At 46.5% G+C, this 13,316-nt stretch overlaps 2 protein-coding genes across 2 annotated transcripts in view; both read left to right on the plus strand.

The window, feature by feature from the left end:
- Positions 1-3,022, plus strand: part of ERCC6 (ERCC excision repair 6, chromatin remodeling factor) — a 43,408-nt gene extending 40,386 nt beyond the window's left edge. The window contains exon 21 of the mRNA XM_074154351.1: positions 553-3,022. Coding sequence (XP_074010452.1) covers positions 553-981 — 429 coding nt within the window. The 3' untranslated portion in view covers positions 982-3,022. The remainder of the gene's footprint in view (positions 1-552) is intronic.
- Positions 3,023-8,252: 5,230 nt separating this feature from the next.
- Positions 8,253-12,951, plus strand: LOC141469541 (bone morphogenetic protein 7-like). The gene is made up of 5 exons (XM_074155084.1): positions 8,253-8,538; positions 8,805-8,944; positions 9,680-9,796; positions 10,618-10,819; positions 12,503-12,951. The coding sequence occupies exons 1-5, from the start codon at positions 8,253-8,255 to the stop codon at positions 12,949-12,951; spliced, it is 1,194 nt and encodes a 397-aa protein (XP_074011185.1).
- The last annotated feature ends 365 nt before the right edge of the window (positions 12,952-13,316 follow it).

The following is a 13,316-nucleotide window of genomic DNA, read 5'->3' on the forward strand; positions in this document are numbered from 1 at the left end:
GTCCCTCCCCATCTCTCCTGGAGTCCCTTGAGGTACTGGAAGGCCGTTACAAGGTCTCCCCGGAGCCTTCTCTTCTCCAGGCTGAACAACCCCAATTCTCTCAGCCTGTCTTCATAGCAGAGGTGCTCCAGCCCTCTGAGCATTTTCATGGCCCTCCACTGCACCTGTTCCAACAGGTCCATGTTCTTCCTGTGTTGAGGACTCCAGAGCTGGACACGGTGCTCCAGGTGGGGTCTCACGAGAGCAGAGTAGAGGGGTATGATGAAATCTAATTAGATAGAGCAGTCACAGATTGCGACGTGATCTGGTTGTCTGTCTCAAGACCGTCAATACTTTTCTTTCACTTCCTAATTTCTAAAGTTGAGACCCGAATGTGTTACCTCTGTTGTGTATTTGACATGAGTCAAATAGTAGCTCACTCAGTAGCTACACTCAGTAGCTTCTGAGTGTTCACGTTTGTGGTTTAAGTCCAAACAGCAGGCAGATTTTGTCTAACAGATTCTGTGGATCTCAAAATCCAGCTTTCTCCATAGTCTCTGTGTTTATTTGCAGGATGCAGATATAATAAAGAAAGAAACCGTAAAGAAGTGTCGTTCCAATGGGCACTTCGATGGAAAATCTGGAGAATCGTCATCCAGCGCACTGGACTCTTCGTCTTTATTAGCCAAGATGAGGGCAAGAAACCACCTTATTTTACCCCAACGGATGGAGGATGAGGGAGACGAGAATCACCACCAAGCACCGGCCCCGGCCCCGCCTTCCACAGAATACGACGAGCTGCTGGTGGACGTGCGGAACTTCATCGCCTTCCAGGCCCGGGTGGACGGCGAGGCCAGCACTCAGGAGCTGCTGCACCACTTCGAATCCAAACTGCCCGTGGAACAGTCCTGCGTCTTCAGGGAGCTTCTCCGCAATCTCTGCACCTTCCACAGGAGCCCGAGCGGGGAAGGGGTCTGGAGGCTAAAGCCAGAATTCCAGTGACTTTCCAGTCTTTGTCCTTTCAAAGACTCACTGTTTACCTTTTTTAAATGAGGAATTATTTCATATTCACAATTTAATAATTGACTCAAGCAGTCAGTGGCTGCAGCGCTTGTTGCAGGCTCGGAGCTAACTTAATTTCTGATTGACACTATTTATATGCAAATGCCATCTACCTCATAGATGAAACAATACGAAATATCAGCACCTTTTCTTTAAAAGAAATCTTAGTGTAAATGGGGCGAGGAATACAGAAACTGACGTTTTATTGCAATAAGAACCATGGATGTTGCCGTGGGTTGTAAGATTTTTATTTGATTTCTGTGAAATTCCAAGAACAGCTTCCTTGATTTCCTGTATGTTACTTGAATGGTCGTGGGGCACAGAGTGTACCATCAAAAAAAAGAGAAAAGAAAATGATAGTGGTCAGCCTGAGAGACTCATTTGTACCAAAAAGTGCATAAAAATCACTGTACGGCACTTCCATCAGTAGGGAGAATTCTGGTTTAATGTTGGTGCTTTCAGTGGTGCCAGCATCGGGCAAGACAGGAAATAATTCCATTATTGGGAAATAATTCTACTGCCACAGAAGTTTAATCACAAAAACGGGAAGGCTGGCAGGGTATTGAGGTGACTGACAGTTGATAATTATGGAAAACTTGATCTATTATGGAAAACCCGTAGTCATCGATGCGGTTACAGTCCCATACGCCGCTGGCAGTTGCTTGGTACAATATTTCTTAGCACCGAGGTGACAGTAACTGTTGTGTTTGTCACAGGTTGGGGGCTGATAATTGAAATCCCATGGAACGTTCGTGGGTCTCACTGTGATTTATGTCAAAAACTTTCCAGTTCCCTGGTAGCACTTAAAAGCTTATACCTTGGCAAAGGCTGAGGTGTTAGTTGGTCAGAGGGGGAATGGTTTCACTGTATTTCACTAAATATAATCACTTTTGGCCAGAGATGTAACGAGAATATACAGAAGTTATGGGTCATACCCAGTCTGCAGATTGGGAAAAATCTCAGTCTTCCTGACAGTTGGAGAAATTCCAGTACCGGTTTCCTTCCAAGGAAAGGAAGGATTGGATTATTTGTAGCAAACCCGAGTACTACCCTGGCTCTGTCATGAGGAAATCTTAAGGAAGGGGAAAAAATTGGATAGATTTTGAGAAGAAAACCACATTCTTGCAGTATCATTAAGTTACTGTACGGCTTTAAACTAGGAACAGTTAAATACACCCAATATCCTTCCTGTCCCCAAGCGACTGAGCAGAGGGAAAGCTGAGCTACTTTTAGTTTTTTCTTCAGTGTGAAAGTATCTTGTTTACTTCAAGTGAAAGTCCAACTATGGAAAGACAAAGGGTGAAGCAAGAGCATAAACCATTACTTTGTTGTCGTAAAGAAAGTCTTTACGATATTTCCAACGGCTTTTCCTCTTGTTTTGTTCCATGCTGAGGGATCTGTAGAGATTTGTGGTGGTGCCTCACTGTTTTCCATCACTGCTCCGTTGGCTTTTCAGCTGGAGCTGGAGAGGGTAAAAGGTCCAAGAACCTGTTTCTTTTCCTTGTGGTATTTGGAGGTGGGACTCTTGCATTTGGAGGTGGGGCTCTTGCACCTTTTCCTGAAAAAAAAATGGTTTTTTTCTGATTTTCATTTATATTCACTTACATTCCCTCTTTCAGGAGAAAGATGAAACCAGGCATCCAGGCTGCAATTACAAAAAACTTCAAAAATTGCAGATCTGTTGATATGACTTAAAATGGATCGGTAAGAGAGTAAAAACAGACCAATTTTGCTCTTCTCTTCCAAGCTATAGAGAACTTTAATTGGGTTTGGGTGTTGCACCCCAGGAACAAACCAGGAATTCAGCTCTCGGCAAAGCTGCTGCTGTCCCTGTAGCTGTCACTCGTGGTGCCCTGTTTTACTTACTACTCCCAGTCCTAAAGATAGAGTTCCTGTACTCAGGAAGGTTTGCAGCTTCGCACTGATCTGTTGATGTAAATGGACTTGCATGTGCTTTTTATAAACCCTTGGCTTTTATGGACTTATTAAAAAAGCAAAAACAAATGTCTGTTCTGGAAATCTTTGGGGATGGGGCGGAAGAATGGGGTGGGGGAACCATCTCTTTCCTAAATGATTCATATCATTTTGGACCCCTTATCAGAAAAAAAGACATTGAGGGGCTGGATTGTGTCCAGAGAAGGGCAACGGAGCTGGTGAGGGGTCTGGAGCACAAGCCTTGTGAGGAGCGGCTGAGGGAGCTGGGGGTGTTCAGCCTGGAGAAAAGGAGGGTGAGGGGAGACCTTCTCGCTCTCTACAGCTCCCTGAAAGGAGGGTGTAGCCGGGGGGGGGTCGGTCTCTTCTCCCAAAGAACAGGTGATGGGACAAGAGGAAATGGCCTCGAGTTGTTCCAGGGGAGATTTAGGATGGATATTAGGAGAAATTTTTACACGGAAAGGGTTATTAAGCATTGGAATGGGCTGCCCAGGGAAGGGGTTGAGGCACCATCCCTGGAGGGATTTAAAAGCCGGGCAGACATGGTGCTTAGAGACATGGGTTAGTGATGGTTTTTATCAGAGTTAGGTCAATGGTTGGACTAGATGATCTGAAAGGTCCCTTCCAACCTGGGCAATTCTATGATTCTGCTAAAGGTCACAGGCATTTGACTTTTCTAATAATGACCTGCCCCACAAGAAACGTCAGCGAGATGCTGAATGGGTAGATCGGTAGAAATAGTGATTAAAAATGGGGACTATTTTTAAATCCATAACTTCATGCTGTGGCTCAGCCTCTTCTCAAAGGGCTGCACCACGTGGGGAATGGAGTCTGCTACAGCTAATAAATGACGTCCTCCCGAGTAAAGCTGTAGAGAATTGAGCTTTTATATCTGTAAGTTTTGGCTTCAGGTGATAGGTCACCTGTAGACAGTTGTACTCAAGTCACAGGACAACTTTGCTTTAGATTCCAAGGTTGCTAAACTTGGCTAATTTTGACTAATTTTGACTGTTTTCTAGTAGTGCCATTCTCTGCCTTAGAAGAAGCCACAACAGAAGGGACAAGACTTTCAAAAAGGACTTGATGGGATTTTTCTTGTTGTTCGTAAAATCCTGTAGCATTTTCCTTCTTTGAGCTACTGAGTCAGCAGGAGTAAAGCTTCCAGTTCCTCAGCAGAGCCCTTTGTGTCCTGATTCCCCGGTTAAATTGATGTCTGAAGTCCGTTTGGCTTATATTGATGTTAGTCTGCAATTCAATCAATTTTTTTCCCCCCCATCTACCAACTAACTCAGTTTGGTAATGAATGAATACGGCCAGGACTCGTGATGCCCCATCACTAGTATGTAAGGAAGAAGCTCTTCGCAGAGGGAGAATGTTTTGCCTTTGCTAAAACCAAGCAGGTACATAAAATCTGCTCATTAAATGATGACACTGGTGTGGAAATAAGAAGGGCAATCCTCAGAACAGCGTTGGTGGGGAGGGAGGGGGTTTTCTAGTAGATTTTAAAATGTTACTCTTGGAGATTTATCCAAAAAAAAAGTCCATATATCATTCTTGATATGCCATCAGTGACAAAGATATCCAGGATATCCAGGCAGGCATCACAGAACTTGAAAAAGCAGCGTGGAAGTTACTGTTACAGGATGTATCCTTCGGGGCAAGCTGCCCCAGGAAGCAGTAATTTAAGCGATTAATTTGACAAAACAGTCTGAGAGAAAACAGTAACTTGATTAAGGTTCTTTGGAAAAGGTAACGCTTTTCTCCAACGTAAAAATAATTTTATTTTTAGAAGAAGGAACTTGGGCCGCATAGTCACTGAGGTGGTTTAAAATGTGGAGTAATTTACCTGTTTGGTCTTTTAGGAGCAGGGAGACCTGGATTCTCCTGCCCTAAACCCCTGGGTGGCTCTGGATGCGGTACTATACTGCCTGCTGCATTGGTTTCCCCATCTGACGGATGCCATCTTCCAGGGAAGGCAAGAAATCCTTTAAGTCCTTTGGAAATGCTTCGGGAAACAACAGCACAGTCCGAAGAAGTCCTGGTTGGAAAAAGAGAGGTAATACGGCATCTTACTGTCCAGCTTGTTCATTCAGCAACTGTAGTTTACACAAAACTATCCTGCAAAACCGCCGAGAGTCCCGTTTTTGAATGGCTTGAGTAGGGCAGATGCCTCGGAGTCAGGATGTGCTGCTCTGGGGAATTTATCTCCTCTGGGAGAGGTATTTATATATTAGATACATGGTAAAAATGCTCTCAGCTACTTAGGGCCATTTATAATTTCCCCGTTCCAATATCCAGGCTAAATGCTCTATGTCTGCTTCCTATCACGGTGGCTCCCTCCATCTCCCCAGCCCTCCAGGGACAGCTATTCCGGGCGCTGGGGTGACGTCAAGGCTCCTGCTTCACGTGGGATCACCCATGTGGGACCGTCCCCTTCCATCAGCTGAGACTTAGATGCTGAAGCTCTTAATAATCCTTAAATTTTGCCGGTGACCCTGGTTTTGCTGCCCCTCCTGCCATTACAAAGAGAAGTGAGTGAAGTACCTTGTGCTCGTGCTCCCTGACTGCGAGGTGCAGACCGCAGTGCATCGTTGTTGTGTTCAGGGAGCAGAAAACTACTTTTTTTTCCCTCTTTTTTCACCAAAAAGGAGAGATCGGTTGTAAATCACTAAACTGGGAGCTACAGAACCTGCCCAGAGAGTGTACAAAGGGCCAGGCGGCCTCCAGCCTGCTCTGTCCGCTACTTCCTCGTTATTTGTGCTCACGTGAAATTAATGGGGAGAAGGGCGAGGACACGCTGAGCTCTTCCTTTCTGAACGGCGGGGTTGGACTCGCGCTTAAATCCGAACTTGCTGAGGCTCTGAAACGCACCGTGAAGGCTCCCAAGTCAACCTTGCTCTGCCCACTGATGATACCGTGTGACAAACAGGCTTTTTTCAATACCGCCGTATATTAATAGAATAAACGTATTAATTATAGTGTCATCAATGGCGTGAAACTCCACACCATGAATGAAACTCCACACCATTCTCACCCATAAGCCGTACCCAAAAGCCAGATGATTTTGAACCCTCCAAGCTGCTTATCCAGTCGTTTGAGAGAGGGAGAAGGAAAAGCACCGCCGATGCCGAATGCTTCAGAGAATCCACCTAAGATTTGAAGTCGTTAACTGTCTATCACAGCTCCCTACGGATTCCCAGCTTCTCCCGGGCTCCCAAAGCTGCGCTGCTCACAACGTGGAGGCTGAGAGAACCTGTTTTTATTGTGCTGATTGCAAACCCGTACGCAGTATCATCAGTGGAGCCATGACCAGCTCCTGCATAAGGCTTTACATAAGTCGGTGAGTCACGCCGTCTTACGAAAGAGTAGGGAGCGAGGCTTTCATTATGTCGTTTGCCTAATCAGAAATATGAAAATAAAAGAACACAGCACTCGGCGGGTTACGCTTGGCTAGCTGTCGGCTGGAATTCCTGCCGTAGCGCTCCTACGACGGAGGCATTTAGTTTGTTTGTGGTCCCAGCTTATATTAAACAGAGAGGATTTTTTCATAAATCTTCGCCTCTAGGGCAGAGTTACGGTTGTTTGGGAACCCTAGCTACGTGTTTCCAGACATTAATGTCTGGAAGCAGCACCATGGGAGCAGAAATGGAGGTATATGCCTAGGGAGGGTACCAGGAGTAAATGAAGAGGCCCAAGGGCAGGGTAGGGTTTGTGAGGATAAGCACACGAAGCAGCAGTGGAGTGGAAGCAAAGCTTTTAGGATGACTCAAAAACAGCCTAGTGATGATTCCTCCTATCTTACTAGTCTCTCTCCATGCTCTCAGGCAGGTAGTTGAGAGGATATCGCTTTATCCAGCGCTGCTGTTAGCCGTGGCTGAGATACCTACAGCCCTTAGAAGACAACGGGAGAGCCCGATGTGCAGGAACACTGCTCTTCACACCGGGCTGATTAACCCATCGCTGCTTCTCGTTTCCCTCCATCGGTCCTCTGAACCTCGTGTGGCAAACTGGACCAGCAAGCTTGTCTCCTGGTGAGAAAAACCACAGCAATAGTAACTATCCACCACTTTTTATTTTATTTTTTTTCTCCAAACGTGTGGCTATAATAGCTGGCGGCTGGAATGAGTGACAGTAAAGAGGGAGCCTGGAGCTTAAGAGCCAGGAGGCCAAGTGCCCGAAGAACTTCAGCTTTAGAGCAGCAAAAGGTGAGTGTCTCCTGGATCAGAGCCGTTTGAACAAGCCACATTAAACCCTTTCTTTTTTTTTTTTTTTTCCCTTTTTCCCTTCAAATGGCTAATTTGGGAGCCTGTGGAGCTGTATCCTCTTTGTCACCACCTCATTCCCCTGTGGGCCCACACGCTTGCTTGGTGGAAATACTGTCTTAATACAGTGTGCCTAAGAGAGGAGCCGGGGGACACTTCTACCTGCCCCATAACCCACCATAACCCACCTCCCTGCCCCATAACCCACCTTCTGCCCCATAACCCACCTTCTGCCCCATAACCCACCTCCCTTTGCTTTCCCACCTGGAAAAAAGGGGACATGGGGCCTTGTGGCACAAGCAGACCATCAGGAATTGTAGAATTGCTCCTCAATAAGCTGCCAGACTGCCTTAGAAAGGACTAGTATGTAGGATGCTTGGGGTTCAGGTTGCTTTGGTGTGGGCTTTTTCTGGGGGGGTGGAACTCCCTTCATCAACCAAAGAGGGGAGGGGGAAGAAGCAAATTACTGAGGGCCGGTTTGGGAATTATTTAAACCTTAAAATGGCTTTTCAGAACGGGAATGCCTCTCCCCCCATCCCTAATAACTTCGAATCCCGGCTGCCTTGCCATCGCAGGGACCCGGACTGCCCCTGAACCCCCCGGCAGAGACGGCGGTACCGGGGCCTGCACCGGGGGATCAGCAGTGCCCAAATCAAAGCCTTTTTTTTAAAAACAAAAACAAAAACAAAAACAAACATTTTTTTCATAAATGCGCTTTTCTTGGCAGAGACTGGGCTTCCCCCCGCCCCGACACCAAGTCCCCCCGGCCGATGTTTAAGGAGCGAGCGGCGATGCCCCCATTGAACCTTTATATGAGGCCTTAATGGCCCGGGCGAGGCGCGGCCGCCCCCCCCCCCCCCCCACCTCGCCCCGGGGGGGCAAGCGGCCACCAGGGCTGGGCTCCCTGCCCCTCTCACTCGCCTCGCCACCCTCAGCCTTGGCGGGCCGGGGCCGCGGAAGGGCTTCACCCCGGCTACGATCACCGGAGGCGGCCCGCCCGAGCCAGCGCCGCCGGCCATGGCGGCCCGCCGGCTGTGGCTGGGCCTGGCCTGGCTACTGAGCCTGCCGGTGGCCACCGGCCTGCCCTTAGCCCTCCCCGGCCCGCGGGACGAGGTGCTGGCGGCGGCCATGCAGCGGCTGAGGGAGGTCTTCGACATCGAGGAGCTGCCGCCCGACGTCCTGCCCCGCAAGAAGCCGCCTCAGTTCATGGTGGATCTCTTCAACAAGGTGGCCGACGCCAACGGCATCACCCGCGCCCCGGGGCTGCTGGAGGGCGACGTGGTCCGCAGTTTCGAGGACCGAGGTGGGCCCGGGGGTTGGGGCCGGAGCCGGGGGGGTGGCTGAGGCCGGGGGGCGATGGGGACCGGGACCGGCGGGCGACAGGGGCGAGGCCGGGGCCTGGGGGGTGACGGGGGCCGGGCCGGGCCCAGGCCCAGGCCTGCGGGGCAGCGAGACCCAGCCGTGAGGTGAATCCTCCTCTGTGGGGTCCCTTCACGCTTGGCCGGTTATTTTGCCGGGGGTGGGGGTTATTATTTTGTGGTTTGGTGCTAAGGAAGGCTCTCTTTCCAGTCGGCATGGACCAGTACCACTTCTCCTTCGACATCAGCGCCATGGAGAAGGGGGAGCAGATGCTGAAGGCCGAGTTCAGGGTCTTCAAGCTGAAGAGGACACGCATCTCTAGAAGGGCCGACCTGAAACACTTCTGCAAAGTAAGCGGGGAGATAATCTGTCCAGTTAAACCCTTATTTGTGCTTTCATTGCTATTAACGCCGAAAAAGAGGAGTGCAACCTCTCAGCGCATAAATCTGCTTTATATTTATTTTTATTTGATGGCCGCCCTCGCTTTTTCTTTGCCTCCAGCAGGCAAAGAAGTGGACGCAAGGTTGTGGCTGTCCTTTGTGTGCTATGGCAGTGAGCTATCCCTAAAGATACCCGTGTCAGACCTATCTCAAGCCATGCCCTACTTTTCTGGGGGTTGAAAAGTTTTGAAATTCAAATTTAGAGTGGCTCAAGCAGACGACTTTCAAATAAAGAAAAAAAAAATACTAGGGATCCATATTTGGGATCCATAGGAAATCTGGGCAGGCGAGGGCTCTGATGTTGATTGTACTTGTTCCTTTGGCAAAAGGCAGGGTCAGACGTTTTGCAAAGATGTGGAGGAGCGGAAGACTTTGACAGTATCAGGTGTTCCAAAGAGAAAGAAAAGGGATCGGGATCTTTTTCTATAGTGTCAGACAGTCTAGTGATAATATCCTGCTACTGAACACCTCTAAAAGTAGCTGTATATACTTGTTTTTCTGTTAATCCGTTTGCTTACTTCGGGATGATAGTACAGTTTTCCAGCCATGATGTGGCAGAAGTGTTCATAATCTCCATTCTCCTCGTTTTGCTAGAAGAAAAATTGTTTTCACTTCTCATTGTTTTGTTACATTGCTCTGATCAAGGTGGAAGTGTATGAGCTCCTGGAGGGTGGAAACAAGCCACGGAAAAAACATCTCATTGCGTCGAGATTGTTGTCCCTGTACACAGAAGGCTGGGAGGTGTTCAACGTCACGCAGACAGTAAGCAGAGGGTTCTGGCTTCATTTGAATTCTAAATCTTCATTTAACTTCCTCTGCAGACTTCTTTATTTGTTAGTTTCAAGATTTATCTTGTAGATATCCTTTAAGTATAAGAGTATAAGCAGGTTTTTTTGCTTTCCATAGTAAAAAAAAACAAGTATGGTTTAAAATGTACAGTTTCTTGGGTTTAAATCTGTTACTCTTGGACAGTGTTTTTTTGTTGGCAAACCTTTATGATCTGAAGAGGACACTTGGATGATTGGTCGAGTTCCATCTTAAGTCGTGATAGCCCTGCTAGAGAATGGCCTGACCTTATCTATCAGTCTGTAATTATAACAATTAGATAAAGTAAATTTGCTTGATTGTGAGTTAATTTCTTCAAATGCCGTGTTTGTTAGATTTGAATGAGTTTTAATGGAAAGTTATGGAAAGTCTGGAGAGTTCATAGTATTCTGTTATTAAGATTGCTAAGAAAAATAAATTCCTGGCTAAAATCAGAAGGATTTCTTTTCATGTTAATTTTAACTCCTAGGCTCATCTATTCACTAGTAGGTTCTCTGTAATTAATTATCTTCCTGTAAATGTGGCTTTGGGTAATGCATATGGTGTTTTGTATTTTTAAATGTTGAATTACTGGTTTAAATATTAAACTCGATTCAGTCTCAGCTACACAGTTACCTCACTTCTGTCATAATAAATGTTCTTACTCTCTCATAGCTTGTTGATTCTTCCATTTTCCTGATAAAAACATTGCTTAATCGTAACGCTGTAATAAGCATATTGAAATAATACTTTTTTTTTCAATTCCCTTTCATTGCCAGGTTTCCAAATGGGTTGGAAATAGAAGCTCCAACCATGGCTTTTTGATAACGACCACACACGTGTTCAACAACAGGATTGAGCACAACCTGGTGAAGTTTGCCAAGAGCCAGGGCGCTTTGCAGGAGAGCAGAAACGCTCTCCTTGTCCTCTTCACCAACAGCAACAAACGGAGGTCGTCCAGCTTCGTACCCTCTTCCACGAGTAAGTTCACGGGAGAGCGGCAGCTCAGTTTTGGAGTATGAACTCCCTGTTCATCTCCTGTCACTTTCTGCCGCCTCGTGTACACCTAATTTCTGCATTTACTTGTGGTGTTGAAAGGGTTTGAAGTTGGGCTTTGTCACTGATGAAAGTTTGATTTGATATTTCTTGCTCGTAGATCACCCAGCGTCTTAAATTTTCTCTTCCCTCAAAAAAACTATGTTTGCAGGAAATATTAATAAAGCCAAGGAGGGGGGGGGTTATTTTGTTTGTATAGGGGTGGGAGTTCTATTTTTTTAAAATCACTATTTATATTATTTTTGTGGTGGTGAAGTTTGTGTGAAAATTGTACAGTAGATTTAGGCTAAAAAAACCTCAACGACCTGGAAAACTTTATGAAGATGCTGGTAAAGCAACTGTAAGTAGAGTTATTAAGCACAGCTTTCAATAGTGGAAGGGGTTGTTAAATAAGCAATTTAAACCTCTCTGTCCTTGGCTTGGTTTTTAAGCACCTATTTAACTTCAGTGACTAATTAGCATTGTGACTAAAGGCTGCTTTCATCAGAGACAACACCCTCCGCCCTTAAATTACAAAACGCAGTGTTTTACCTCTCCCACTGGTCTCCCAGTAAAACCCACTAAGGCTGGATTTTAGAGCCTGATAAATGCAAAGAGCAAAAGCTGTGAGAGGGGGCAAAAATGATTCCCGTTTGGGTTTGCAGGGTTTTCTGGTAAGCGATTGCATTTGCATATTAGAAAGAAACTAAAGGTAGGACTTGCACCAATATGAAGAAGTAGGTGATGAAATTGCTTAATAACAAAAATAAGGCTGGCCTGTTTGTTTTTTGTTTTCCAAAGAAAATTTGTATGATGAAATCCTAGATCTCAATTTAATGAGTTCAAGCTCCGTATGGGATACTGTGTCAGGACTGAGAAATCGATACCCTTTTCCCAATAAAGAAACTCCCGTCACTGGTCTGTGAATCTGCACAGATTGTTCTTCTACCAGCTTCTATATCAGACCAGTAACGGGAGATCTTAAGGATCTTGAGGATCTGTGGATCTTGAGGTCTCCGTGGACATTTATCGAGTCTTCTCAGCAGCTGCTTTAAGAAAGCAAACCTGTTGTTAAAGCTTCATTCTCTAGCAGAGTTCCGTAAACCTGGTGGTAACTTTTTCAGATCCCAAAATTGAAAAATATTGTAAAAAAAATACTACTGTATAGGAACACCCTCTGTTTTGCAAAGTGTGTGGGGAGAGTTCCTGGGAGGAGAATGCTGGGGAGAGAAAAAGGCTGTGATCTCCACCCTCTGCTCAGCTTGATCTGTGTTGTAGGAGTGGCCATGTAATGATCGTTAATACCATTCTGACCAGATTCGGCCCTGAAAAGGGCCTGTGGAATTCACAGAATATATTTGGGATCTCATTGAGCTTTGCCTTTATGTTTTGGCTGAGTTTTGGGCCTTTCAGGCCACAAAGTGAAGCAGGAGATTTGACAGTTTTTGAAATACGGCTGAAACAGCAATTGGCTACACACTCCTTTTTGGTGCTTTCACAGTTAAACGTGATTTTTAAATCTACCTCAAAGACTTAGATGTCGGTTTATGGAATAGGCTTTCATGCAGAATACTCTATGTAGGAAATTTAATTTATTTTTTGAGAGATTAACACTCAGTTTGCTTTCAGAACCAGAGATGAACCCTTCCAGGAATGATGCTTCACGTGTGCCCCGTGAAACGCAGATGGTGGAGAGCAGCGAGTCAGGCTTGAGCAGGAGACCTCGAGCTGCTGCAGAACCTGCTGCCAAAAGCCAGGTAACGGCGTGTCATCGAAGGGAGCTCTACGTTGACTTCCGTGCCATCGGCTGGTCGGGATGGATTATTTACCCCAGTGGATACAACGCGTTTTATTGCCGAGGATCCTGTCTCTTCCCCTTGGGGGAAAGTCTAAACGCAACAAACCACGCCACGGTTCAGTCCATAGTCCATACCCTCAAACTGTCTCAGGACGTCAGCACGCCCTGCTGCGTGCCGGATGAACTCAAGTCCCTCAATCTTCTCTACTTTGATGACAAGGAGAATGTGGTCCTTAAAAATTACAAAGACATGGTGGCGACGAGGTGTGGTTGTCATTAGGAGGACCTTTTTTTGACACGTGCACCTGGATTCAGTTCCTCGTTTGCCATTACCAAGGGAAGCGGCATTTTAGATTCCAGGGTAGGAGAGCCGGAAACTCAGCTGTGCTTCAAATCCTTCTGCTCTCTCCGTGGCTGTGTGGAACGGTGTTTAAGGCTGGTCTTTTGAGGAGCCACGAGCTTCTGGAGGGTGTGCTGACTTCCACAGAGAGCTCTTTGAGTGCCTGTCCACCAGAGGAAACCATTAAAACCAGGAACTTGCAATGTGAAGGCGCTGAAACGCAGTAATTGAGGGTTCAAATTAAGGTCTTGTTCTGTGTATCGAGGAGAGGAATTTCCTGTGATTTATCAGGCCTGGTCTCCTAC

This window comes from Numenius arquata, chromosome 10, assembly GCF_964106895.1.
Source record: "Numenius arquata chromosome 10, bNumArq3.hap1.1, whole genome shotgun sequence".
NCBI classification, from domain to species: domain Eukaryota; kingdom Metazoa; phylum Chordata; class Aves; order Charadriiformes; family Scolopacidae; genus Numenius; species Numenius arquata.

Coding starts and splice junctions, on each gene's coding strand:
- LOC141469541 (XM_074155084.1), top strand. CDS start 8,253: ATGGCGGCCCGCCGGCTGTGGCTGGGCCTGGCCTGGCTACTGAGCCTG. Junction 9,797..10,617: donor TGTTCAACGTCACGCAGACA/GTAAGCAGAGGG, acceptor TTTCATTGCCAG/GTTTCCAAATGGGTTGGAAA. Junction 10,820..12,502: donor CTTCGTACCCTCTTCCACGA/GTAAGTTCACGG, acceptor GTTTGCTTTCAG/AACCAGAGATGAACCCTTCC.